This window comes from Carcharodon carcharias, chromosome 31 (genome assembly GCF_017639515.1).
Source record: "Carcharodon carcharias isolate sCarCar2 chromosome 31, sCarCar2.pri, whole genome shotgun sequence".
Lineage (NCBI taxonomy): Eukaryota > Metazoa > Chordata > Chondrichthyes > Lamniformes > Lamnidae > Carcharodon > Carcharodon carcharias.
In genome coordinates, this window is record NC_054497.1 from 730,795 (window position 1) to 758,384 (window position 27,590).

Genomic DNA, 27,590 nt, shown 5'->3' on the forward strand with positions numbered 1-27,590 from the left:
ATCAGCAAGAAATCAAATAAGCCAAAATACCTTTACGCAGAGACTGATGAGAATGTGGAGCTGGTTGCCACATGGAGTGGTTGAAGCATTGATGCATACAACAGCAAATTTCATTTAGATGGCGCCTTTAATGTAGCAAACGCTTTCACAGGAGAGTCTTCAGACAAAATTTGACACGAGGAAGAAGGGAACAGAGGGATGGGGGGTGGGGGGGAGGTGATGGTGGGAAGAGGTGGTTAGAATGGGAGGAGGATACAAGAGTGTAAAGGTTGCTATGGAGCACTCGGGGTTGAAGGATCTTTATCATGCCCAATGGGCGGTATTTTATCCGTTGTTCCCAGCCTTGGAACCGGAAGTGGGCGGCACTTCCACTTCTTTGTCAGGAGCTGGAGCTGGCTCCCATGTGATTCTAATTAAAATTTAATGTGCCAGTCGTGGGCATGGGAGACACACGCAATCATGCAGGGGGAGAAGGTGGATCCCACTGTTAGCTAACAATGCAGCAGGTACAACTGGACTATATGAGAGCCTCTTGGACAAACAGACAGACTCTGTATCATGGCCACAACCTTGCTGCCAAACTCCATTGCATCAGAAAACTCATGGTCCTTTCAATTCAACAGGATCGTGCCCCTTAACTACCAGCCACCCCCCACCTCAAACTCCTCTCCATCACTCTCTACCTTATCATTTAATGCCATTTGTTGTAATATGCCTTTAAGGGATAGCAGCATGCCATCACTGGAAGGGAAGTGTGTCATGCAATTCAGTCTCAGTTTCACTTTAGCCTGTGAGCAGAACGCAGCTCTGCTGCTGATGTCCTTAAGCTTTCTATCCATGTCTATGTTCTCATGTGCCTGGTTTAAATAAATGAACCCAGAACGTGTTTACACAATCCCTCATAAGTAATTAGTGCCTTTATATCATTATAAAACCACAACAGCATTCACCAACTCCACCTGCCCCCATCTCCCCCACCTGCCATACCCAAGGCCCTTCCCACTTCACTCCCCTGTGCCTCTGGCCCCACCCTCTGTCCTCCATTGGATTCCTCTGTGCCCTTGGCCCCACTCCACACGCCCTCCCCTCCCGCTCACCGTTGGCTTGCCCTTCTGCTAGCCCCGAGCCTCCGTGCGAGCTGCCATTCTCCTGCTTTTCTCCAACAGAGACAACAGCTCACACCAGACACAGCTGCACAAATATGAACAGAGTGGCCGGAGATTCCCTCGCACCCCTGACTTGACCTTGAAAGTAGATCGTAATGATGCCAAGTTTTAATGTAATGGGTTTTTATGGCCTGAAAACGTGTTACAAATCAGAACCCGCCCCATGGGATGGTATGAGGCCCTGCCTGCCACTGCCACAATGCTGACTTCATCTCTGCATCTCAACCCACCATTGGGAAACCAAAATTTCAGCTCCTGCCTAATTAAGTCACCTCACCTCCACATTTCCCACTCTTACAGACCCGGTAAAATACCGCCCACTATGTGTAATTCTGTGTATGTAGCTTCGGCTGCTTTGAGGTTTAATGCCAATTTTTCATGTTATAAAGAACTCTAAATGCCGGGAGACATTGATCTGATCAGCTGGTGACAGCGAGGTGCAACTGGGCTACGTTCAATGGTGTTTCTCTCTCTCTCTCTCTCTTTCAGAGCTCACCAGCTTCTCCTGGTTAAAATCTACGCACTGACGGGAACTGTCCAGAAGAATGAGAGGGAGAAGAAGGTAAAGTGACAACGAATCTGGTCATTGTACTTGGACCATGCCACGAGTTCTAGGGTCTCACCACTCACGTATTCCCATGTTGTTTAAGTACACGTCATGTAATCGAGCATTAATCCAGCCAGTGGATCTTGGTGAGGTGACATTAGCCCTCAATAAAATAAAAAATAATCACCATCGAATAGTCACAGAGTCATTCGAACACAGAAGGAGGCCCTTTGATCCATGCCAGCCCTCTGTGGAGTAACCCAGTCAGTCCCATTCCCTCCACTCTCTCCTCGTAGCCCTGCAAGTTTATTTCCCTAACGTGTCCATCCAATTTCCTCTTGACGTCACTAATCGGTTGTGTTGAAGGTTGCACTGCCTTGTTTCCTGATGATAAGTTTTGACATATTAATGACAAGTTATTCTCTTCTCACTATTCTGACCCTTACCTCTTGTGTTCTATAAAAGTTTATGAAGCATGAAGTTAAGGTGAAGAAGTCATGTTCGGATCAAGTGAGGATTGTGCCTGCCAACCTTCCAAGGCAACAGCCCAATGCCAGTAGCCCTTCTCTCAGATACTGGCATGAAAGTGAGTCAAGTCTACTGGATGCTTCCTCCATATAAAGACTAAGGATCAAATCCTGCTCAGTAAATCACTTTAATAGAGACATGTGACCATTTTGACACCAGAGACAAAGGATGTCATTGTCCAACTGCCAGACCATTGTGAAAAAGGGGATTCCTATCTAACAAGCATCCAGGTGGTGATAATCCCTCTTTCATAGAATCATAGAAGGCTTATGGCACAGGAAGAGGCCACTTGGCCCATCGTATCTGTGCCGGCCGAGAAATGGGCCACCTGGCCTAATCCCACTCTCCTGCATTTGGTCCATAGCCCGGCAGGTTCGGGCACTCGAGGTGCACATCCAGACACCTTTTAAAGGAGTGAGAGTTTCTGCCTCTACTAGCCTTTCAGACAGAGAGCTGCAGACTCACACAGCCCTGGGTTAAAAAGTTTCCCTCATCTCTGCTCTAATCTTTCTACCAATCACTTTAAATCTATGCTCCCTAGTCATTGACCCCTCTGCTAAAGTAAACAGCCCACTCCCATCCACTCTATCCAGGCCCCTCACAATTTTGTACATCTCAATCAAATCTCCCCTCAGCCTCCTCTGTTTGAAGGAGAACAACCCCAGCTTATCCAATCCTTCCTCATCGCTGCAATTTTCCAGTCCTTGCAACATGCTAGTAAATCTCCCCCTCTCTACCCTCTCATATCCAATTATATCCTTTCTGTAATGAGGTGACCAGAATGCACACAGGACTCAAGTTGGGCCTAACTAATGTTTTATATAGTTTCATTATATAGTTATATAGTTTTATATAACCTCCTCGCTCTTATATTCTATTCATATATTCTTTGATTTGGTCCTTATTGCAGGAACTAATTAAATACTGTGACAGCCAAAGCCATTGGTGAAAAATTCGGTCCTCTAGCCATCGACTTCACTCCTCTCTCTATCGGCTCTGTGAGAGCGAACCAGGTTGTTTGCAACTTTAGAGTTGTATTTGACCCCAAGATGAACTTCCAACTGCACATCTGCACCATCACTAAGACTGCCTGCTTCCACCTCCATAACCTCCATTTGACCCCCACCCCTGCCTCAGTTCATCCTGCTGTGAAAACCTTCATCCACGCCTGTGTTGCCTCTAGACTTGACTATTCCAATGCATTCCTGGCTGATATCTCACGGTCTGCACTCCATAAACCTGAGGTCATCAAAACTCTGCCCATGATCTAACTCATGCCAAGCCCCGTTAGCCTAACACCCCTGTGGCCATTGACCTGCTTTCGTTCCCGTTTTTAAAGAAAATGCCCCGATTTAAAATTTTCATCGCTCTTTTCAAGTCCCCCATGACCTTGCTCCCCTATATCTCTGCAACTTCCTGCAGCCCCTCGGCACTCTGAGATATCTGTGCACCTCTAATTCTTAGAGCATTTCTTGAGCATCCGTGATTTTAGTCGCTCCACCATTGCTGGCTGTGCCCTTCAGCTGCTAAAGCCCTAAGCTCTGGAACTCCCTCCCTATCTCTCCTTCCACCTTTAAGAAATTCCTTGAAACTTAACTGTTTGGATGAGCTTTTGGTCATTTGTCCAAATATCCTAATATCTCCTTATGTGGCTCAGTTTCATATTTCACTTTCTAAGGCTCCTGTGAAGTGCCTTGGGGTGCTGTGTCATGTTAAAGAGATGAAATAAATGCCAATTACTGTTGTTGTTTATGGAACCATGGTGATTACAGCACAGCAGGAGACCATTCAGCCATCATATATGTTCTGGCTCTGTTCTTCCAACAAAATTGGGGGAGGCGTGTGGTAGTGCTAGTGTCACTGAATGAATAATCCAGAGATCCAGTCTGAGGCCTTGTGGGAAGGCATTCAAACTTAAACTCAAAGAATAAGAAAAAAACCTAGATTTGAAAGCTAATCTCAGTAATGGTGACCATGAAACTATCATTGATTGTTGTAGAAACACATCTGGTTCATTAGTGTCCTTTAGTGGAGGAAATCTGCCATCCTTACCTGGTCTGGCCTACGTGTGACTCCAGCCCCACAGCAACACAGTTGAATTTTAACTGCCCTCTGAAATGGCCTAGCAAGCCATTCAGTTCAAGGGCAATTAGAGATGGGCAACAGATGCTGGCATTGCCAGCGATGCCCACATCCCCATGGAAGAATGATAAAAAACCAGATTGGTTGGGCTGAAAGGTCTGTTTCAGTATTGTAATCTGTGTATGCCTTTATGTTAAGTGCACCGGTGCAGAATACCAAAGCCATGGAACATTGTTGAAAATGCCAGCTGTCCAGAAAATTGTTTAATATACATGTTGCATGGGCTTTATAGCTGAGACACCCTGAAAACATTAAACATTAACCTGAGATTGCCTTCTGAGTTGCTGATTCCTGATTCATGGGTGAATAGTAGAGTCGCTCACTGGTAGGTGGGTGAGTGGCGGTACGCCTAGAGCCATAGCCAGAATTGGAAAGTCAATTTGGTCGGGGGTGTGAAATGGTTGGGCCATCTGCTCTTGGTCGGCGCGTTAAGTTAAAATTACCCCCTCAAGTCCCCCCGCTCCTGCCAAACATTTTAAAGGGGGTGGGGCTGCTGGGAGGGTGAAAGCAAATGTTCTATCAAAACTGTGATGTGTACTTGGATTGCAGATAAGAATGAAAAGATCTTGCCCTACAGCCTGGTTCAGCCAATCACGGTTCAGGAAAAACGACCGGTCATCATCATGCCAACACTTTTAGCCAAAGCTTTGATGCACCGTCTGCTCCAGTCATCGTCCACATCAGAGTTCAATGTAGTGCAGCCAGGTATGTACAAGCTCTTCACATAGGCTGGCACCAGTGCAGGAGATCATTTGGCCCATTGTGTCTACACAGTCTCTTTAGTCCTCCCCCCTCCCCTTCTTCCCCCTTAGCCCTTACAACCTTTCCTTTTCAACTACATATCCAATTCCCTTTCAAATGTTACGATCGAATCTGTCTTTCTGTGCTTTCCCCATTACAACTCATTGGATAAACAATAATGCCCTCACTTCTGCCTGGGGTTTTGCCAGTTATTTTAATTTTGTGCCCTCTGGTGTCTGACCCTTCTCCCATGCACCCTCATAATTTTGACCACTTCTACAAAATTTCTCCTCAACATTCCCTGCTCTATGGAACATAAGAAATAGGAGCAGGAGTAGAACATACCTCCCATCGAGCCTGCTCCACCAGTCAATACGATCATGGCTGATCTTGGGCTTAAACTCCACTTTCCTGCCATTCCCTATATCCCTTTATTCCCGGGGAGACCAAAAGTATTTCTATCTCAGCCTTAAATGTATTCAATGATGGAGCATCCACAACCCTCTGGGGTACAGAATTCCAAAGATTCACAACCCTTTGAGCGAAGAAATTTCTCCTCACCTCCGTCCTAAATGATTGGCTCTTTATCCTGAAACTCTATCTCCTTGTTCTAGTTTCCCCAGCAAAGGGAATCTCTCAGTGTCAACCCACTTCAGAATCTTGAATATTTCAATGAGATTTTCATTCTTTTAAACTCCAGAAAACATAGACCCAATTTAGTCAGCCTCTCATCATAGGACAACTCTCTGATCCCTAGGACCAATTTAGTGAGCCTTCGCTGTACTGCCTCCAATACAGATATATCTTCCTTAAATATGGAGACCAAAATTGCACATAGTATTCTAGATGTGGCCTCACCAAAGCCCCATACAATTGTAGCAGGACTTCTTTATTCTCGTACTCTACTCCCCTTGCAATAAAGGCCAACATGCCATTTGCTTTTGCAGTTACTTGCTGTGCCTGCATTTCTGTGTTCCTTGTACAAGTATACCCAAGGGTCCCTAAACATCAACATCTACAAGTTTCATGCCTTATAAAAAATAATCTGCTTTTCTATTCTTACAACCAAAGTGAACAACCACACACTTCCCCACATTATACTCCATCTGCCATCTTGTTGCTCACTCACTTAACCTGTCTATATCTCCTTGAAGCTTCTTTGTGTCCTCCTGACAGCTTTCATTCCCTCCTAGCTTTGCATCATAAGCAAACTTAAATACTTTACTTTCTGACTGTTTCTCCAAATCATTAATATACATTGCAAATAGATGAGGCCCCAGCACTGATCCTTGCAGCCTGCCAACATGAAAATGCCCTTTTAATCCCTACTCTCTGCTTCCTGTCCATTCATGCTAAAATATCACCCCCAACTCCATAAGGCCTTATCTTGTGTATTAATCTTCTGTGTGGCACCTTATTGAATGCCTTTTGGAAATCCAAGTACACACTGCATCTACTGGTTCCCTTTATCTACCCGACTAGTTAACACCCTCAAAAAAGCTATAAATTTGTCAAACAGGATTTCCCTTTCATAAAACCGTGTTGATTTGTTCTAATCATATTATGCTTTTCCAAGTGCATTGTTGGGACTTCCTTAATAATAGATTTTAGCACTTTTCTGATGACAGATGTCAGGCTAACTGGCCGTCTAAGATATCTATGCTTCCCTAATTCTGACCCCTTGAGCATCCAGTTATAATCGCCTCATGATTGGCTGCATCACCTTCAGCTGCCTGGGCCTGCAGCTCTGGATTTCCCTCCCTACATGTCTCCACCTCTCTATTTTGCTTTGCTTCTTTAAGACACTCTGTACCTCTTTGATCAAGCAATTGGCCATCTTGACTAATACCTCCTTACGTGGCTTGGTGTTATATTTTGGTTTACAATGCTTCTGTGAAGCACTTTTGGACATTCTGTAATGTTAACGGTGCTATCTAAATATAAGCTGTTGTTGTTCTGCACCATAACTTGCATTCATATAGTGCCTTTCCCAACCTCAGGATGTTTCAAGTTTCTTTACAGCAAATTACTTTTGAAGTGTTGTCACTAGTGTCATGTAGGAAATGTGACGGCCAAAATTGCGCCAAGCAAGATCCCACAAGCGGTAAAGAAGTAATGATTGGACAATCTGTTTTTAGGTGTTGATTGAGGGATAAATATTGGCCGGGTCACCAGAGAGAACTCTCCTGCTCATCTTTGACATAGTGCCAATAGTCTACCTGAGGGAGCAGACAGCGCCTCTGACAATGCAGCACCACCTTCATACTGCTCTAGGGTCAGCCTATATTATACACTTAATTGCCTAAAAAGAAGTTGAACCCTAAGGAGGACAGCATGGATTTGCTAGAATGATACCTAGATCCCAAAGTTTATGAGAGGTTAAACAAACGTGGGTTGTATTTCTAGGAATATAGAAGGTTAAGGGGTAATTTGATCTAAGTTTTCAAGATACTAAGGAAAACAGACAGGGTATATAGAGAGAGTATTTCTGCCACAGGAATCTAGGACTAGGGGACATGCCTAAAAATTAGAAGAGGTAAAATTAAGTAGTGCTTCTTCACACAAACTGTGATAGAAATTTGGAACTCTCTTCTGCAAGTGGCAATTGATACTAGATCAATAGTTAATTTTAAACCTGAGATTGATAGATTTTTGTTAACCAAAGTGCTTTCAAGGGATACGGGGCAAAGGAGTGTATATGGAGTTAGATTGCAGATCAGCCATGATCTGGTTGAATGGCAGAACAGGCTCAGAGGAGAGAGTGTGTTTGATGACTGTCACTTTAAGATCAGTTCAACTGGGTAGGGTAGGGGTGGTGGGGGGGGGGGGTCAAGTGAATTGTTTGTACAAGGGGCTCCTACAGCCAGCCCCTCACACAGCCATCTTCCTTTTTCTTAGGAAGCCCCTCCCTAGAATTTATTCTCCTGTGCCGGCCACACATTGGTTGAACAAATCACATGACCCCCTGCTCAGTTGAACTGTTCTTAAAGTGACAGTCTTCACAGTGTGCTACCAACTGAGCCACAACTGAAGCTGAAGTATGTGATTCTGTACAGCTTCAAATTGAGGGGCTCGATGTGAAGGCTCCTTTTTGTCATTCTGTTGCAAATAATAGGAATACTTATGACTGTTTCTTTTCTAGAAATTGTCAGTGAAGAGCAGCTGAAAACGAAGACACGGTTCTCTTTGCAGAAAATCAGGAATCAGGACAAGTACGAGTGTATTACACTTGAAACTATCAGGGACGTTATAGCCAAGGTACAGTTTTTATTTATTTAAGGGGAGGTGGTGGCATGGTGGTATTGTCACCTGACTAGTATTCCAGGGTAATGCTCTGGGGACCTGGGTCCAAATCCCACCACAGCAGATGGTGAAATTTGAATTCATTAAAAGTCTGATGATGAACACTGTTGTGATGTGGCAAGTGATGTGTGCCAGGCAGATCAAACCCACGAGGGAAACTTGATCATGCGGCCCTGACTGTTTTGCAATTTGTATTTTATTTCGAGATGCGTGCCTTGAATTCAGAAGTAATATGACTACCGTGACTTCAGAGGTCTTTAGAAAACTAAATTAAACATTTATTAACAAAAGAAAAGATTTCAAGCACAAACATAGGTTTTCAAATTACTACTATAATAACTCCTAAAACCCCTAATTAATCTGGCTCCCAGTTACACCTCTGTTGAAGTAACAGTAAAAACAAATAGATTTAAACAGATCCAGGCAAAGCAATGCAACACCCTGGACAGTGAGTTTCAAAGTGAGTTTTCTCAGCTTTGTTTCCTGTAGACAGTAACTTGTTGCACAGAGGCTGGAGGCTTTTCAAACTTGTGTTAGACCTTAATATTCCTTCTCTCTTATGCATAGCTTCATCTCCTTTATACATGTTTTACCCTTTTTAATGCAAATATCATTGTTCTAATATGCCTTTGCAACTTTACTTTTCTCATAATATAAATCTCTCATAGTACTAATTTTATCAGTAACCTTTGGGAAAAATAAGCACACTGCTTGGCTTAGCTTCTTCTGGCTAGGTATAACATCTTACAATCTCTTTGAAATTCAAACTACCCTAATTTATCTAAAAATAGAGACTTTCCTTACACCTCACATTATGAAACTTCAGCCATGTTTACATGTTTATTTATTTCAAGCCTGGCTTCTTGTTGATAGTTCAAAACCTCCAGACCAGCTGTCTCCAATTCAATTACATCCACCTCCCCAAACACACACACACATACATGCAGAAAAACTAATCTAATCCCCACTATTAACTCACTTTTACAATAAATCACAATAATATTATGAAAATTATTATATTTTTATGACAACACAAAACCATTGTCGATTGTCACTAATGTCCTTTAGGGAAGGGAACCTGCTGTCCTTACCTGGTCTGGCCTACAAGTGACTTCAGACCCACAGCAATGGCTGACCCTTAAATGCACTTTGAACAAGATCAATTAGGGATGGTAAATAAATGCTGGCCTAGCCAGTGACACCCACATCCTATGAACGAATAATTTTTAAAAAAATTAACATTGGGGGTGTGTGAGGGGACAAGCAGGACTGACACTTGTGAAATAGGAGGGGATGATGGTGAAAGCACTGTTTCAAATTCCACATGATTCTGTGTCTATTCATAACTGGACAGGGCATTCAGAGTTGGCTTTGTGAGCCCATTGGAGCCCATGCTCTTTGTGAACACAAAGAGTGAAAGGTTGTGGAATTGTCATCAACAGTGATCTGTTTTGTGTGCGTGTCCTCTGTCTCTATTGGAGATGTGAAGGACAGAGGATCAACCTGGAGTTTTGTTCAATGAATTTTGAGGATCAGTCATCATATGCGTCGAGCCTGCCTGAAGTGAGTGGGGTAGAGGGGTGACAGATATTCCTTGGTGTGTGTGAAGCAGTGGATTTGATGAGCTGTCTGGCCTTTCGTTGGTTCGTGTTTTCCTTTCATCATTCATCTAAAAAGTAATATTTACTTCTATGTTTGTGTGTCTCACAGACCATATTAGCTTCTGTAATTATGCAATGTTAAAAAAGGAACAAAAGCTGGTAGACTTGTATACTGTGCCTCTCACAACCTCAAGATATCTCAAAGTGCTTTACAACCAATGAGGTACTATTCAACTGCCAACATTGCTGTAATGTAGGAATGGTGGCAGCCAGTTTGTGCACAGCAAGCTCCCACAAACTGCAACGAAATAACTGACCAGATTTTTTATAAGATATTGTTTAAGGGATAAATATTGGCCAGGATACCAGAACTCTTCTGCTCTTCAAAATTGTGCCATGGCATCTTCTCCTTCCACTTGAGAGAGCACAGATATGACCCAACATCTCATCGACAGCACCTCTGGCAGTGCAGCACTCCCTCAGTACCGCACTAAGAGTGTCGACCTAGATTTTGTGCTCAAGTCTCAGGAGGGGGATTTGAACTTGCAACCTTCTAACTCTGAGGCAAGCTTACTACTCTTTGAGGCACAGCTATAATATATCTGAGGGGCACTGTGCAGCCCATATCTACCTCAGTGTTGTCACCTGTGTGTGTACAGCATACATGCAGAGGGACAGTGGTATAGTGGTAATATTACTGGACTAGTAAGCCAGAGGCCCAGAATAATCCTCCAGAGACAAGACTTTAAATGCCATTGTGGCAGCTTGGGGGAAATTAAATCAATTAAATAAATCTGTAATAATAAAGCTAGTCTCAGTGAGACTACCAGATTGTAATAAAAAGCCATCTGGTTTACTCATATCCTTTATGGAAGGAAATTTGCCATCTTTACCTGGCCTGGCCTATCTGACATACAGCAACATGGTTGACCCTCTGGAATGGCCTATAAGCTACTTAATAGTTGCATGCTAGTATAGAACTTGAATATTGCTGAAAAATGAGACGTGCTGTTGAAGCTTTTTGTCTTGCACTCATTAGGACAGATGCCCAAGAATACCAAATCTAAAGAGTGCTGACTGGTTAGCAAGTGGATTCTGATTGGTACAGATGTTGCCATGGGGAGTGCAAAGGGGAGCAGTTAACTCCCAAGCTTCTGTTTAAATTTAACAGGCAGGTCAACTCTGATTGGCCAAGGCATTGCCATGGGAGAATGAACCAGAGAATGGCTGTCCCCCAAGCTTTTTGAAAAAGGCTCAATACATGGATATCCTCTTTCTGTTTACAAAGGACAGGGACCTTTGCCTCAGAGTCCACTTGTCAATCAATCATGATTTTCCCTCATGCAGCATAAATTGTTATTCCCTTTAGCATTGGTATTTTGGTGAATCGGTCCTGATGAGTGCAAGATGAAAAGCTTTGACAGCATGTCTCTTTTTTTTCAGCAATACTCAATTGTATCAAACAGTTCATTGTATCAAACCACAATAGAAATGTTGACTAAGAACCACTGTGGATGTAGCTGCAGCATTTAAAAAGGGCAATGAGGGATGGACATTCAATGCTGATCTTGCCAGTGATGCTCACATCCCTTCTATGGATTAAAAAAAAATGGTATGATTGCACCTCTAGGTATTGGTCGCTCTACATGTGTGTGCGTGTGCACAATCTGCCTCAACATCTATCCATATGTAAGATGGAGTACAATAAACTGCTGCTGCTGTTTTTCCAGAATGTTTGAGAAATATTTGAGGTGGAAGAATGTTGGTCCTTTACTTATTGAGAAACTATGGGGACAACAGCAAAGTTGAAAAGAGGAAGAGAAAAGGCAGGATAAGGTTTACCTAAAGAAGAATGAACCTAATGGGGGAAGTGTAGAGATTGGGATAATTGGACAAGTTGCACAGGCAAGGGGCTGAAAGGCCTCAATTTTCTGATTCTAAAGCAAGGCAGAATATTAAGGTTGGATTAAACAGGTACAGCAGTATTCCACTCCTGTCCAAATCAGATATCTTGCATCTCCAAATTTTAAGTATATCATTTCCTCTCTTAGGACAAACATGGCTTGTTGCCAATAGGAGTGCACTCTGCCAAGGATTTAATCACTGAGAAGATCTACGCCATCATCATTCATATCAAAGTGACATCAAAAAACATTAAGAAATTAAGGTAATGTCCTAATTGTGGTTGAGGCGTTGGGGGGAGGGGGGGGGGGGTGCGGTGGTACAGAAGGGCTCAGTTATACTCATTGTATGAAAGGAGGGAATTCACACCTCCTGGTGGCAGGCTGTTTAATTGCAATTCATAGCCAGCCACTGACCATCGGAGCCATATAGGTCCCCAGGGAGGGGCCCTTGTTCCATGCTGAGGTTTCTGATCTGATTCCTAGGGATGCAGTGGCATCTATTTCATGATATTTTGACCCAAAATGTGGAGTCAATCCTTAATAATCTTTTGGGACCTCAACTGATTTCCATGTGAGGCTGACCATTGTCAACTTTCCCTTCAAATGTTCTTTATTGACAACCTTCGCACTATATGTATTAGACATAGCCAGACAAGCCCTTCAGGCTACTGTTAGCAATAGCACAAGGCATTTTGGGAAGAGGAGTTGTTTCCATGTTGGTCATGGAAACTGACGTGAATTTTATGTCGCAGTATTTTTTCCTATAACACTAATTGACCTACACCGTTACAGGAGGAGTCAAAACTGAATTTAGTTTCTAGGTAAAGTGAGGTTAGAACAGAGGGTTAGATGGACCAAGGTGCACAGATGTAATTCAATGCCCAGCTGAAAATCACACATATGGTGCGTATTTTAATACAATATTTGGAATTTATATTGTCATTTATATTTCAAAAGCAAGACTGATAGAATTTGGAACACACACGAGTGTGGAGCGTAGGAATTTTCCCAAGTGCAGGCTGGAGGATCAAAGCTATGGTGCTACAGTGCCACCACTGGTGAGAGGTTGTCATTGCAGCATGACAATGTTTACATAGGCAGTTACTTTTGAGTGCAGAATTTATAATGGGAAATGTCGAGAGGACAGTGAAACTTGGCAATAGGGAGCAAGGTTTTATAGGCGTAAGAATTTTTAATATATCTTAGATAGATATTGTTTTTGTAAACCTACTTAGCAACCACTTGGGTGGACGATTTGAGGACCCCAGGACATGTGTCCCAGCACTAAGCTCAGAAAAGGAGGGGAGAGCATTCAGAGGAAGGTTCTGTTTTTACAATTTGCATCTTTACAATTTGCCCCAGTAGCCAGTCACTCCTTGCTGTTAAGTATACTAGTGGTTAAGTTCAGTTCAGCTCTGATGCTCACACAGTAGATTTTTATACTAACAGTCACTGCCTAGCCCCACATGCCGAGACTGACTGTCTGAGCGGAGGTTTGGAGGCTCCTGTTACAGACAGCACCAAGCCCAGAAAGAGCTAGCCCCCTTCACCAGGTGCATGGGAGAAAGCAAGAGCACACTGGAACGGGTAAAAAGTGACTCCTGCTCAGAGAATTTTCCACAGGTGGGAGGCATCTCCTGGTGTCTTGCCCAAGTGACTTATTCAACATGTTTTTCATGGGTTGGCAACCTGGGGCTTAAGGACTTCCTAGTTGAGCCTATCCTATCTTCATCCAATGCCTACACTCTTCAGCAGATGTAACTAGATGTTGGCCAAGAGCAGGACCCTTGACTTATTCATCAGCTCCCTCTTGCCTTCAGCACAAGGGCATTGAGGCCACCTAGAGACATCCTGGTCAGCTATCTCAACTCGTTTCCAAGATCTTTCCTGATCTCACTCTGTTGGCTTTAAATCAATCAGTCGCTATCTCCCAAACACATCTGAAAACATCACATTGAAAGGCATTAGGACTGGTATGAGGTGGGTAAAGGTTATCGCTGAAAATAAAAGCTCATGGTGTAAGGAGTAACGTATTAGCTTGGATAGAAGGTTGGCTGGCTGGCAGAAAACAGAGAGTATGTCGAGTGGAGTCCTGCGGGGTTCTGTGCTGGGGCCTCAGATTTTTACAGTTTATATCAATGCCATAGATAAGGGGAGTGAAGACATGGTAGCTAAATTTGCAGGTGACACAAAGATAGGGTAGGAAAGTATGTTGTGAAGAGGACATGAGAAGGTTGCAGGTGGATATAGATAGGTTGAGTGAGCGGACAAAGATATGGCAGATGGAGTATAATGTGGGAAAATGTGAAGTCGTTCACTTTGGCAGGAAGAATAAAAAAGCAGAGTATTACTTAAACAGAGAACGGCTACAGAGTTCCAAGCCACAGAGGGATCTTGGTGCTCTGGTGCATGAGTCACAAAAAGTTAGAATGCAGGTACAGCAAGAAATTAACAAGGCTAATGGAATGTTATCCTTTATTACGAGAGGAATTGAACATAAAAGTAATAATGCTACGTTTCAGTTATACAGGGCCACATCTCAAATATTGTGTACAGTTTTGGTTTCCTTATTTAAGGAAGGATGTAAATGTGTTGGAGGCGGTTCAGAGGAGGTTTACTAGATTGATACCTGGAATGAGTGGGTTGTCTTATGAGGAAAGGTTGGACAGACTAGGCTTGTTTCCACTGGAGTTTAGAAGAGTGAGGGGTGATTTGATTGAAGTGCACAAGTTCCTGAACAACGTTGACAAGGTGAATGTGGAAAAAATGTTTCCACTTGTGGGTGAGTCCAGAACTAGGGGGCACTGTTTTCAAATTAGGTGCCACACTTTTAGGACAGAGATGAGGAGGATTTTTTTCTCTCAGAGGGTTGTGTGACTTTGGAACTCTCTGCCTCAGAAGGTAGTGGAGGCAGGGTTTTTGAATATCTTTAAGGCAGAGGTAGATAGATTCTCAGCTCTGAAGAAGGGTCATATGGACACAAGTTTAACTCTCTTTCTCTCTCCACAGATGGGTTTTTCCAGCATTTTCTGCTTTTGTTTCAGATTTTCAGCATCCGCAATATTTTGCTTTTTATCGTAGGGAGAGTCTTGTTAGGCAAGGTTATTGGGATTAGATGGGAATGTGGAACTCGAAACACAAACAGATCAGTCATGATCTTAATGAATGGCGGAGCAGGCTCGAGGGGATAAAATGGCCTTCTTCTGCTCCTATTTCGTATGTTCATATGCATGAATGGAACACTTACATCTTGCTTTTCCTTCAGGAAATTAGCTCCAAAGTCCTCCTGCAGTGACGATGAATTCCTGAAGCTGCACCGCATCGAACAGAAACACCTAGAATCAGTGCCGTGCCTCTCCGCCACTTTAGAAGCCAACACTTGGAATAACATCGAGGAGTTGCAGAAGGTGGTGAAGGAAAGCATCTTCCAGGAACAGAGGAAGATTGTCTGGATTGAGCAGAACAAGCTGTCGCTGGACTCTGAAAGCCCGCCAGTCAACCTGCACAGGCAGCCAAATGTTTCAACATGTCTATAGCGGGGAATGGGGGAGCTATGCGTTGGACACTGCCTGGCGATGAGGTGGGGTGGGGGAGAAAATAAATCACTCTTGGTTGATCTCAACTCAGTTACAGGTCCAAATCCCCAGCTGAAAGCTGCCCAGAATTGACCTCAAATTAACACCAATCTGACAGTTTTCCCGATTTGGGATTTGGAAAATTCAGAGCTGTGCAGTGAGTTCCAGGGACGGCGCTGAGGGATACTTTTTGGGCAGTGTAGAGGGATCCTGTCCTGCATCTGGCCCTTGCGTTGGGAACCCCCTTTAATCACCCCTCCTAACACTAGTGAATAGTATAGCAGGCAGACTTTGTATTATGGTCAGACAGAGGTCAGGCCCAAGTTGAACCCTATATGTAACCTTTATTAATAATAACAGATTATTGGGTTACAGAGAGCAAACTCGAACCTCACCTAAGAAATTGATGTGAATTTTATGTCGCAGTATTTTTTCCTATAACACTAATCGACCTACACCGTTACAGGAGGAGTCAAAATCAAATGTAGTTTCCAGATGAGATGAGGTTAGAATGGAAGGTTAGGTAGACCAAGGTGCACAGATGTAATTCAGTGCCCAGCTGGAAATCATATATATGGTGCGTATTTTAATATAATATTTGAAATTTTTATTGTCATTTATATTTCAAAAGCAAGACTGATAGAATTTGGAACACACACGAGTGTGGAGCGTAGGAATTTTCCCAAGTGCAGGCTGGAGGATCAAAGCTATGGTGCTACAGTGCCACCACTGGTGAGAGGTTGTCATTGCAGTGTGACAATGTTTACATAGGCAGTTACTATTGTAAGTGCAGAATTTATAATGGGAAAAGTCAAGAGAACTGTGAAACTAGGCAACAGGAAGCAAGGTTTTATAGGTGTAAGAATTATTATTATCTCCTAGGTAGATATTGTTTTTGTTTCTGTCATTCCATTAGAATATTTATCCTATTTTGTATGTACTGACAGTGTTAATGGACTTGTATTTGATTATTATCCAGGTAATCAGCTGCATTTATGCTTCTATAAGTTTGTTCTGATTGTGATTTTGTGCCATTGATACCCAGGAGTATATTGCGATCAGGAAACGTGCAGTCTAACAAGCAGTAAAATTGCTGTCATGCACTCCAAACCTGAGTACACTTCCTTTTATTTTCCTCCAAACCTTTCTCCTCTTCCATCCTTGGGGTTTTAGTGCCGACTCTCTTCGGTAACACACTTGGCTATTCTTCAGCAGTGAGTTATTCAGCTGTATTGGCATCACAGCAGAGGCTGATCCCATCTTCATCCAATGACCTCTAGGATAGTTGGATAATATCCCTGACCAACAGTTCGGCTGACTATTTAACCGCATCCACCTATACCCCTTAACTTGGGCGGGGTAAGGTTGCTGAAACCAATTTGATCATCCCAGTTTTTGGCCCAAATGAGAACGACTGCACAAACACAGACCCAGGATCATGTTCGGGACTCAGTAGCACACCAGGCATTGGGATGCATGCTCAGTATATGGAATATAAAATAAAGCATAGACTTCATTGACTATAAGACTACAGAAGTCTCACAGATGGAATTCATTCTATGTATAAATCATCCAAATCCCCCTGTTGAAACTTGTATTGTAATATAAGCTGCGATATCAGGAGCAGAGTATAAATGTTTACACTGAAATAAATATCTTTTGCTAATTGAGTAACTGTGCCAATTTTATTCGTAGCACTCTCTTCATATCACTTTTATCTCCTTCTCTATTCTACTGTATTTTTTTATTCATTCAGGGGATGTGGGTGTCGCTGGCAACACCAGTATTTATTGCCCATTCCTAATTGCCCTTGAGAAGGTGGTGGTGAGCTGCCTTCTTGAACCGCTGCAGTCCATGTGGTGTAGGTACACCCACAGTGCTGTTAGTGGGGGGGGAGTTCCAGGATTTTGATCTGGAGACAGTGAAGGAACAATGAAATAGTTCCAATTCAGGATGGTGTGTGGCTTGGAGAGGAACTTGTTGTTCTCATGCATCTGCTGCCCTTGTCCTTCTAGGTGGCAGAGTCGCAGGTTTGGAAGGTGCTGTTGAAGGAGACTTGCTGAGTTGCTGCAGTGCACCTTGTAGATGGTACACACGCTGCTACTGTGCGCCGGTGGTGGAGGAAGTGAATGTTTAAGGTGGTGGATGGGGTGCTTTGTCCTGGATGAAGTTGAGCTCCTTGAGTGTTGTTGGAGCTGCACTCCTTCAGGCAAATGGTGAGTATTCCATCACACTCCTGCCTTGTGCTTTGTCGACATTGGGAAAATTTTGGGAGTATGTGGTTTCTCAGTGCAAGGGATTTAGGTTACATCTTCATTGTAACGGACAGAGTTATTTGTTTTCTTATTATCCGTGATTGAACTTTTTATATGTGTGAGCTGTGTGTGTTTTCTTACCCTTGGCATTGTTTATCCCAATTTAAATAATTTCCAGCAGCAAGCAACTGTGAATGTAAAGATAAAGATCATTCATTCTCACACAGTTGCACCAGAGGTTTTAACGCAACATCATGCCACATACAATAGATACAGATGATGGAAAAGAACAATATAATTGCAAGTTGAAATGATTTCAGTTTCTTTTGTAGCAGGCCTGCATTTTGTTAGCTGAATTGATGCTGTAGCTGGAGCTGAGGTCGAATAAAACCAGAGGATTCTCAGTAAGCTGCGAGGTTTCTTGTAGTTGAATTGCCAGGTGGTCAACTCTCAGGTGGACTTGAAGATGGAAAAGACTGGTGGGAGATTTTTCTCTCTCTTTCAAGGTACAGCTGTTTCACCTTGGCTGCCTTGTTTTGCAATGGGCTCGTGGGCTTTTCAGGTGGAATCGCTCATGGTGCTTCTCTGGTCAGGATAGCCATAATTTTAGAAGCAGATACAAGCCTGGTTGCCTTACCCATGTGACCTATACAAATCTAAAGAGCTTTCCTAAATAAGACAGCGGGTTGGGCCGCCACACATCCTGTGCTGTAGCCTTTCATGCTTTGTGTACTTTGAGACAGCCAGGGTCTTTGTGTTTGAGAGGAGGTAGCATCACAATACAACGAAGAAAAGGTCAATGAAACTCTTTCCATATCTGTCTAACACATATTGAGTTTCAATGTCTCCATTAACCATGATGAGACAGGAAGCCAAATTGTGTAGACTACCGTGGTCCTGTTACCGTGGTCCTGTTTACTACCGTCCTATAGACTACCGTGGTCCTGTTTACTACCGTCCTATAGACTACCGTGGTCCTGTTTACTTACAGGTAGGTGTACCTACCGTGGTCCTATTTACTTACAGTTCATGCTTAACAAACGGAAATTTCTGAGCTTCACAAGTCACTGGGATAGTTCCCATTTTAATGAAGAATTTGCTAGAGTTTCAGGTCTTGTCTGGAGCCGATTTCGCCAAAGCCACATGAAGTATCGTCAGCCATCTTAAAAACCCCGTCCATTGTAAAAAATACACTTTAACATTTATAACATCTTCAGGTCTGTACTGGTCATGACATCACACAGTACCTTAAAGTAGAATACTGATTCTCACTCACAGAGCTCTGTCATCACTTAACAGGGACTGGTACATAGAGATTCCCCTATCACTGACCAGTCCTCTCTCATTTGGGGAAGATGATGGTATACTGGTTATATCAATGGATTAGTAATTCAGGTTAATTCTCCAGAGACATGGATTCAAACTCCCACCACAGCAGCTGGTTGAATTTTAAATTCAATTAATAAAATCTGAAATCGAAAGCTCGTCGCAGTGACCATGAAACTATCATTGATTGTTGTAAAAATGCATCCGGTTCACTAATGTTCTTTAGGGAAGGAAATCTGCCATTCTTACCTGGTCCGGCCTACATGTGACTCCAGACCCACAGCAATGTGGTTGATCCTTAGCTGCCCTCTGAAGTGGCCTAACAAGCCACTCAGTTCAAGTGCAACGGGGGATGGGCAATGAATACCAGCCTTGCCCATGACATCCACATCCTACGAAAGGATAAATTAAGTTTTATATACTGGAGAGTTAAGGTTATTAAGTGAGCTTCTTTGTATCTTGTTGCTACAGGCTTTCTGTGACAGATAGGATAGCAGTGGGTGACATAAGAACCCTTCTGGTTATCTCAAACTCTTAGCGCCTGAACATTATCTACAAGAAATGGTTATGCAAGGAACTAAGTGATGGGCACAAATTTAGCCATGGGTGATTAAAGAATAGCTGTGGTTAGTTTATGAGGGATTCATTAACTATAGAATAGGAAGTTAACTGGTTAATAAACTTACTCTTGGAGGATTCGAGAACAGTTAAGTCAGGAAGTCTTGTTCGAGGGAAGTATTGAAGTAAACAACTTGGACTGTTTACATTAGGAGAGACTGGTTTCAACAGGTTCAGGAGCAGATACATCATCAGACATACACCTTTGATGTAGCAGCAAAATAAGGCATACAAAACCATTTTAAAAAATTCTTTAATGGGGCATAGGTGCCACTGTTAGGCCAGCATTTTTACTGCACCATCCCTAATTGCCCTTTAGAAGGTGATGGTGAGCCGTCACCATGAATTGCTGCAGTCCATGTGGTGTAGGTACACCCACAGTGCTGTTAGGGAGGGAGTTCCAGGATTTTGACCCAGTGACAGTGAAGGAACAGCCAATATATTTCCAAGTCAGGATGGTGAGTGTTTTGGAGGGGAACGTCCAGGTGGTGGTATTCCCATGTGTCTGCTGCCCTTGTCCTTCTACATGATAATGGTCTTGGGTTTGGAAGGTGCTGTTGAAGGAGCCTTGGTGAGTTGCTGCAGTGCATCTTGTAGATGGTACACACTGCTGCTACTGTGCATCGGTGGTGGATGGGGTGCCGATCAAGCGAGCTGCTTTGTCCTGAATGAGGTCAAACTTCTTGGTAGTGTTGGAACTGCACTCAGCCAGGCAAGTGGAGAGAATTCCATCACACTCCTGACTTGTGCCTTGTAGATGGTGGACAGGCTTTGGGGAGTCAAGAGGTGAGTTACTCACCACAGGATTCAATGGCATTACCATCACTGAGTCACCCACTATCAACATCCTGGGGGCTACCATCGTCCAAAAACGGAAGTGGACCAGCCATATAAATACTGTGGCTACAATAGCAGGTCAGAGGCTAGGAATCCTGTGGTGAGTAACTCACCTCCTGACTCCCCAAAGCCTGTCCACCATCGACAAGGCACAAGTCAGGAGTGTGATGGAATACTCTCCACTTGCCTGGATGAGTGCAGCTCCCACAACACTCAAGAAGCTTGACAGTCCAGGACAAAGCAACCCGCTTGATTGACACCCCACCCACAAACGTTCACTCCCTCTACCACCGACGCACAGTGGCAGCAGTGTGTACCATCTACATAATGCACTGCAGGAATTCACCAAGCCTCCTTCAACAGCACCTTCTATACCCATTACCACTACCATCTAAAAGGGCAAGGGCAGCAGACACTTGGGAACACCACCACCTGGAAGTTCCCCTCCAAGTCACTCACCATCCTGACTTGGAAATATATCACCATTCCTTCACTGTCACTGGGTCAAAATCCTGGAACTCCCTCCCTAACAGCACTGTGGGTGTACCTACACCACATGGACTGCAGCGGTTCAAGAAGGCAGCTCACCACCACCTTCTCAAGGGCAAACTGGGGATGGACAATAAATACCGGCCCAGCCAGCGAATGAATTTTAAAAACCCTTCATTGTACCAGGGTTGATCCCTCAGATTGATAATAATGTTAGAGTGGGGGATATGCCGGTCGATGAGGTTGCGGATCGTAGCTGAGTACAATTCTGCTGCTGCTGAAGGCCCACAGCACCTCATGCATGCCCTGTTTTGAGTTGCTAGATCTGTTCGAAATCTATATCATTTAGCACAGTGGTAGTGCCACACAACAAGATGAAGAGTATCTTCAATGTGAAGAAGGAACTTTGTCTCCACAATAACTGTGTGGTGGTCACTCCTACAAATTCTGTCATGGACCGATACATCTGCAACTGGTAGATTGGTGAGGACGAGGAATTCAACAGTTGGAGAGTTTGAAAGGTGCAGACCCTGAAATGTCGCGCACTCAGAGTGGAATCTTTGCTTAGGATATATGTAAGTTGGGATCATTGCCGGTCCCTGATCCCACTCTGACTGTCAAGATGTCCACCTGGGAGAGCTTCCCAGAAGTGGCCAATGAAGAGGGCCAATTAAGGGAGGCGAGCGGGTCCCTGAGGGTTCAGGCCCAATTAGAGCTCCCGCAGCCTTGGAAATTTGACAGTCTCATCGGCAGAGTTGGGCACAGCCGCTGTCAGAGGGGAACACAAGGGGGCCTCCATTTTGAGGCGCTCGCTAATGAGGTTTGGATTTGCTTTAAAAAAAAACTCTGGCTGTGGCCTCGGGATCACCTCCATGTGGGTGGACAGAATGGGTGCCAGCCTCATCTGTGGCCTGCTGATGGCCAAGGCTCTGGTGGGGGTAGGGGTAGTTGCAGGAGGTCTCATGGGGCCCCTCCAGGTCAGCTGCCAAGCATCTGCCGGGCTTGGTTCCCGGTAAGAAGCCTGTCCTGGCCATGTGCCCAGCCAGCTCATAAATGGACAGCCAATTATGCAGATTGGCCACCCCACCAGTGCTGGGTGAGCTGCCTCCACTGGTGATGACCCTTCTCCAGGAAGATCGCCCAGAGACCAGATGCATCAGCCCAATGGGCCAACACCAACTTCTCTGAAACTCTTCCCAACCCACCTTCAAACCCACCCCGAGGTTCTGAAAGATTCCTCCCTCTGTATGCGGTTAGATTTATCAACATGCGCTGTAAGTGAATAAAGTCTGTTCCATATATGCCACCATTTTGTATTTTCTCAGAGTCACTGTGGACAAGAGACGCAAGGAGGCAAACTAACATTTAATGATTAAAAAACTATGGAGCTCTTCCATCACTGACCCATGGAGTTTTTCCATCACTGATCCACGGAGTTCTTCCATCACTGACCCATGGAATTCTTCCATCACTGACCAACAGAGTTCCTCCATCACTGACCCACAGAGCTCCTCCATCACTGACCCACGGAGTTCTTCCATCACTGACCCACAGAGTTCCTCCATCACTGACCCACAGAGATCCTCCATCACTGACCCACAGAGTTCCTCCATCACTGATCCACAGAGTTCTTCCATCACTGACCCACGGAGTTCCTCCATCACTGACCCACTGAGTTCTTCCATCACTGACCCACAGAGTTCCTCCGTCACTGACCCACAGAGCTCCTCCATCACTGACCCACGGAGTTCTTCCATCACTGACCCACAGAGTTCCTCCATCACTGACCCACAGAGATCCTCCATCACTGACCCACAGAGTTCCTCCATCACTGATCCACAGAGTTCTTCCATCACTGACCCACAGAGTTCCTCCATCACTGACCCACTGAGTTCTTCCATCACTGACCCACAGAGTTCCTCCGTCACTGACCCACTGACTTCAGACCCCACAGCAATGTGGTTGACTCTCAACTGCCCTCTGAAATGGCCGAGCAAGCCACTCAGTTCAAGGGCAATTAGGGATGGGCAACAAATGCTGGGCCTGGCCAGTGACACTCACATCCCGTGAACGGAGAAAACAAAACAAATGGTTGATGCTGGAGCGTGAAGCTATAACCCACCCCAGTGGTTGAAACCCTGGCAGAGTTAACATCACTCTGTGCAGTATTAGTGATAAACAGCGTGCCTGTGACTTTCACAATCAATTGTTTATTTTAAATTGATTAATGGTTTCATTTCGGATACATTTGCAGACCAGCCTCAGCGTTAAAGCTAAGAGGCTCCCTGAGCATTGCAAACACAATCTTCTGTGGATTATAGAGAGAAGGAATGGCTGGTGCATCATGGACTTGGAATCAGCCTGTTCAAGACCTCCCAACTCATACTGAACACAGGTCACACCTACAGAGGGGTGTGCAGTTTCTCATCAGCTGCGATTTTTCTGATTCTCAGTCTCTTCTACATCCATTCACTCTTCTACATCCATTCTCAGTCTCTTCTACATCCATTCACCCCAGCCATTCACAAACAGTTCCCCTTGAAAGACTGACAGCAAATGCAGACTTGCCACTGGCAGAATCGTGGTGTTATAATCGGTGGTGGCAATGTGGTTTTAGGATGGAGGCCGGGAAACCAGCAGTCGAGATCAACTTTTGGGAAAATTGAGAAAAACTGGCAGTGGGAAGTAGAGAAGTATTAACCGATAAGGAGGATATTTCAGAGAGTATTATCAAGGTAAATAGAATACTTGGAAAGTTTGATAGAATTAGAGTAGACTATAGTGAGTCATAGATGGGGGCAGAGTAGGGGTGAAAATAAAGCCTAAATCAGGGTTAATGTGCATGTATGGGAATGATTAATAAGGTTGGGGTTAATAATATTAGTGAACTACAGGCACATGTTGACAAGTGGAATTATGATGTTATTGCTATAACAGAGAACTGGCTCAAGGAATGGCAGGACTGGACGTTAATATTCCTGGGTACAAGGTATTTAGGAGGGACAAAAAAGGAAGGAAAGTAGGTGGGTGGTGGTGGGAGGGTGGAGTAGCAGTGTTGATTAAAGATGGCATTACAGTACTGGAGAGAGAGGATGATCCAGAGGGGTCAAGGACAGAATCTCTCTGGCTAGAGGTTAGGAATGAAAAAAGGTGCACTAACATTGATCAGTGTAGTATACAGGCCACCAACTAGTGGAAGGGGTGTAGGGAAACAAATTTGCAAAGAAATTACAGAGAGGTGCAAGAATTATAGAGTAGTTATAATGCGGGACATCAGTTATCCAAATATAGACTGGGATGGGCAAAGTGCAAAGAGACAAGAGCGATGAGAGTTTCTGAAATATGTTCAAGGTAATTTTCTGCAGTGGTATGTTTCTGGTCCAATGAGAGGGCAGGCACTGTTGGACCTGATTCTGGGGAATGAGTTGGCTCAAATATCAGTGGGAGATAATTTAGGGGACCATTGTATCATAAGGTCTAGGTTGGCCATAGAAAAGGACAAGGAACAATCCAGAGGAGGGATAACTAACCGGGGGAAAGACAACTTCACTGGGGTGAGAATGCACCTGAGTGAGTTGGAATCAAATATTGGCAGTGGCTGAACAATGGGCCACCTTCAAAGAAACAGTATTGCAGGCAATGTCAAGGTATGTTCTCTTGAAGGGGAAAGGCAGGATAAATAAATCCAGAGTGCCCTGGATGACGGGAGAGATGGGGTAAAGATGAAAAGGAAGAAGTGAGCATACAGGTAGAAAATACAATGGAGAATCAGGCTGAATACAGAAGGACCAGAGGGTAAGTGAAAAAACTAATAAGAAAAGGAAGGAGAGAGCATGAAATGATACTGGCAGCGAACATAAAAGGGAATTCCAAGATCTTCTATAAGCATATAATAATAAAAGGATGGTAAAAGAAAGGATAGGGCTGATTAGAGATTAAAAAGGAAGCAGGAGAAATAGTGGAGGCATCTGTCTTTACAAAGGAGGAAGGTGCTAACCATCTAAGGTGAGGGAGGGGTAACTGCTATGCTAGGAGGATTTACAATTGAGAAGGAGGTGTTAGAAAGGCTTTCTTTACTTAAAGTAGATAAGATACAAGGACCAAATGAGATGCATCCAAGAGTACTGAGGAAGTGAGGGTGAAAATTGCAGATGCACTAGTCTTAATCTTCCAGTCTTCCTTAGACACAGGGAAGGTGCCAGAGGACTGGAGGATTGCGAATGTTACACCCTTATTCAAAAAGGAATGCAAGGATAAAGCTGGCAACAACAGACCGGACAGTATGACTTAAGTGGTAGGGGAACCTCTGGAAACTATAGTTTGGGACAAAATCAACTGCCATTTAGACAAGTGCAGAATAATTAAGGAAAGCATCAAGGGAAAAGCATGTTTAACCAACTTGCTGGGTTTTTTTGGGGAGTTAACAGAAGGTTGATAAGGGCAATGCTGTTGATGTGGTGCTTGTGGATTTTCAAAAGAGCTTTGATTCAGTGCTACTCAGCAAACTTGAGCAAAATTCTAGCTGATGGAATAAAAGGGAAAGTCGGCACTTGGATAAGAAATTGGCTGAGTGACAGGGAACAGAGAGTAGTGATAAATGGTTGTTTTTCAGATTGGAGGCAGGTTTGTAGTGGAGTTCCTCAGGGTTCAGTGTTGGGACCCTTGCTCTTCCTGATATATATTAATAACCTAGACTGTGGTGTGCAGGGAATGCTTTCAAAATTTGCAGATGATATGAAGATTGGAAATGTTGTCAACTGTGATGAGGATAATCTTGACTTCAAAAGAACATAGCCAAGTTGGTGGATTGGGCAGACAAGTGGCAGATGAGGTTCAATGCAGAGAAATGTGAGATGATTCACTTTGGCAAGAAGAATATGGAGAGACAGTATGGAATAAAGGGAGAGCCTCTAGAGGAGGTGTAGGAACAGAGGGACCTCAGTGTATTTGTACATAGGTTATTGAACATGCCAGGGCATGTTGAGAGAGCAGTTAATAAAGCGTATAGTATCTTAGGCTTTATTAATAGGAGCATTGAGTATAAGAGTGAGGAGGTCATGTTGAACTTGAATGAGACACTAGTTAGGCCTCATCTGGAGCACTGCATCCAGCTCTGGGCACCATACTTGAGGAAGGATGTGAAGGCATTGGAGAGAGTACAGAGGAGATTCACAAGAATGATTCTCAGGATGAAGAGCTGTAGCTATGAGGATAGATTGGAGAGGTTGGGACTCTTTTCCTTGAAAAAAAGAAAGCTGAGAGGAGACTTGATCGAGGTATTCAAGATCCTGAGGGGTACGGATAGGGTAAATAGTGAGAAACTGTTTCCACTCAAGAGAGCATCAAGAACTAGAGGGCACAGATTCAAAATAATTGGAAAAAGGAGTAAATGTGATGGGAGGAAATTTTTTTCACCCAGCGGGTGGTTAGAGCCTGGAACAAACTCCCTGACAGGGTGGTGGAGGCAGGTTCGATCGAGGCATTCGAAAGGGAATTAGATTGCTACCTGAAAAGAGAGAATGTGCAAGGTTACTGGGATAAGGCAGTGGAGTGGGACTAGGTAGAACGTCCTTTCAGAGAGCCAGTGCAGACTCGATGGGCTGAATGGCCTCCTTCTGCACTGCAAAGATTCCGGCATTCTGTGATCTCTTTCGACCTCGGGTATAACTGACTCTCAAGTTCCCCTGAGGCTCAAAGTGATGATTGGCTAGAAATGCACTCTAAAGTCACATGATCTAAAGTCCCATCAACCCATTAGACCACAAAGTAGGGAGGTCTTGTGGCACAGTGGGTAGTGTCCCTGCCTCTAAGCCACAAGCTCTGGGTTCAAGTCCCACTCCAGGACTTAATGGGTGTGGAAGGTATATTCATAATGTGACCAAACAGGTTGAGTATCAACCAACATATGCTAATAGCAGGTGGTTAAAGTGGGACAGATTGCTGGCCAGCTATATATTGGAGCCTCCTCTATCACTATCTGTAGTTCCATGCATAAAAAAGTGCATCTTGCCCCAGCAGCCAGGACTCTGAGGTTTTAAAAATTAATTTATGGGATGTGGGCTTCACTGGCTGGGTCAGCATTTATTGTCCATCCCTAATTGCCCCTTGAGAAGGTGGTGGTGAGCTGCCTTCTTGAACCACTGCAGTCCATGTGGTGTAGGTACACCCACAGTGCTGTTAGGGAGACCCAGCGACAGTGAAGGAATGGCGATATATTTCCAAGTCAGGATGGTGAGTGGCTTGGAGGGGAACTTCCAGGTGGTGGTGTTCCCATCTATCTGCTGCCCTTGTCCTTCTAGATGGTAGTGGTCATGGGTTTGGAAGGTGCTGTCGAAGGAGCCTTGGTGAATTCCTGCAGTGCATCTTGCACAGAGTGAAATGTAACCCAGCAGAATGCACACCCACACTGCAGAAAGGGGTATGGCGAGATGATCTGCACTGACTCTTACAAACATGGTGTTCACTTCCTGATCCCAGTAGGTGTGTGACTCCCGCCCCCGGGCGATTCTGCCTGTGCATCTCACTGTGTTATTCATAAACACGCAGCAATTCCAAACC

The 27,590-nt window shown here is 44.1% G+C and overlaps 1 protein-coding gene across 3 annotated transcripts in view; it reads left to right on the forward strand.

The window, feature by feature from the left end:
• LOC121271773 (caspase recruitment domain-containing protein 11-like) overlaps positions 1-17,178 on the forward strand; it is a 112,409-nt gene extending 95,231 nt beyond the window's left edge. For 2 of the 3 annotated variants that reach the window (XM_041178032.1, XM_041178033.1), the window contains exons 18-23: positions 1,656-1,728; positions 2,179-2,299; positions 4,933-5,088; positions 8,267-8,382; positions 12,080-12,195; positions 15,198-17,178. In XM_041178032.1, coding sequence (XP_041033966.1) covers positions 1,656-1,728; positions 2,179-2,299; positions 4,933-5,088; positions 8,267-8,382; positions 12,080-12,195; positions 15,198-15,468 — 853 coding nt within the window. In that variant the 3' untranslated portion in view covers positions 15,469-17,178. Of the gene's footprint in view, positions 1-1,655; positions 1,729-2,178; positions 2,300-4,932; positions 5,089-8,266; positions 8,383-12,079; positions 12,196-15,197 lie in introns of those variants that run through there. The other variant, XR_005941756.1, reaches the window with a different exon arrangement.
• Positions 17,179-27,590: the final 10,412 nt, after the last annotated feature.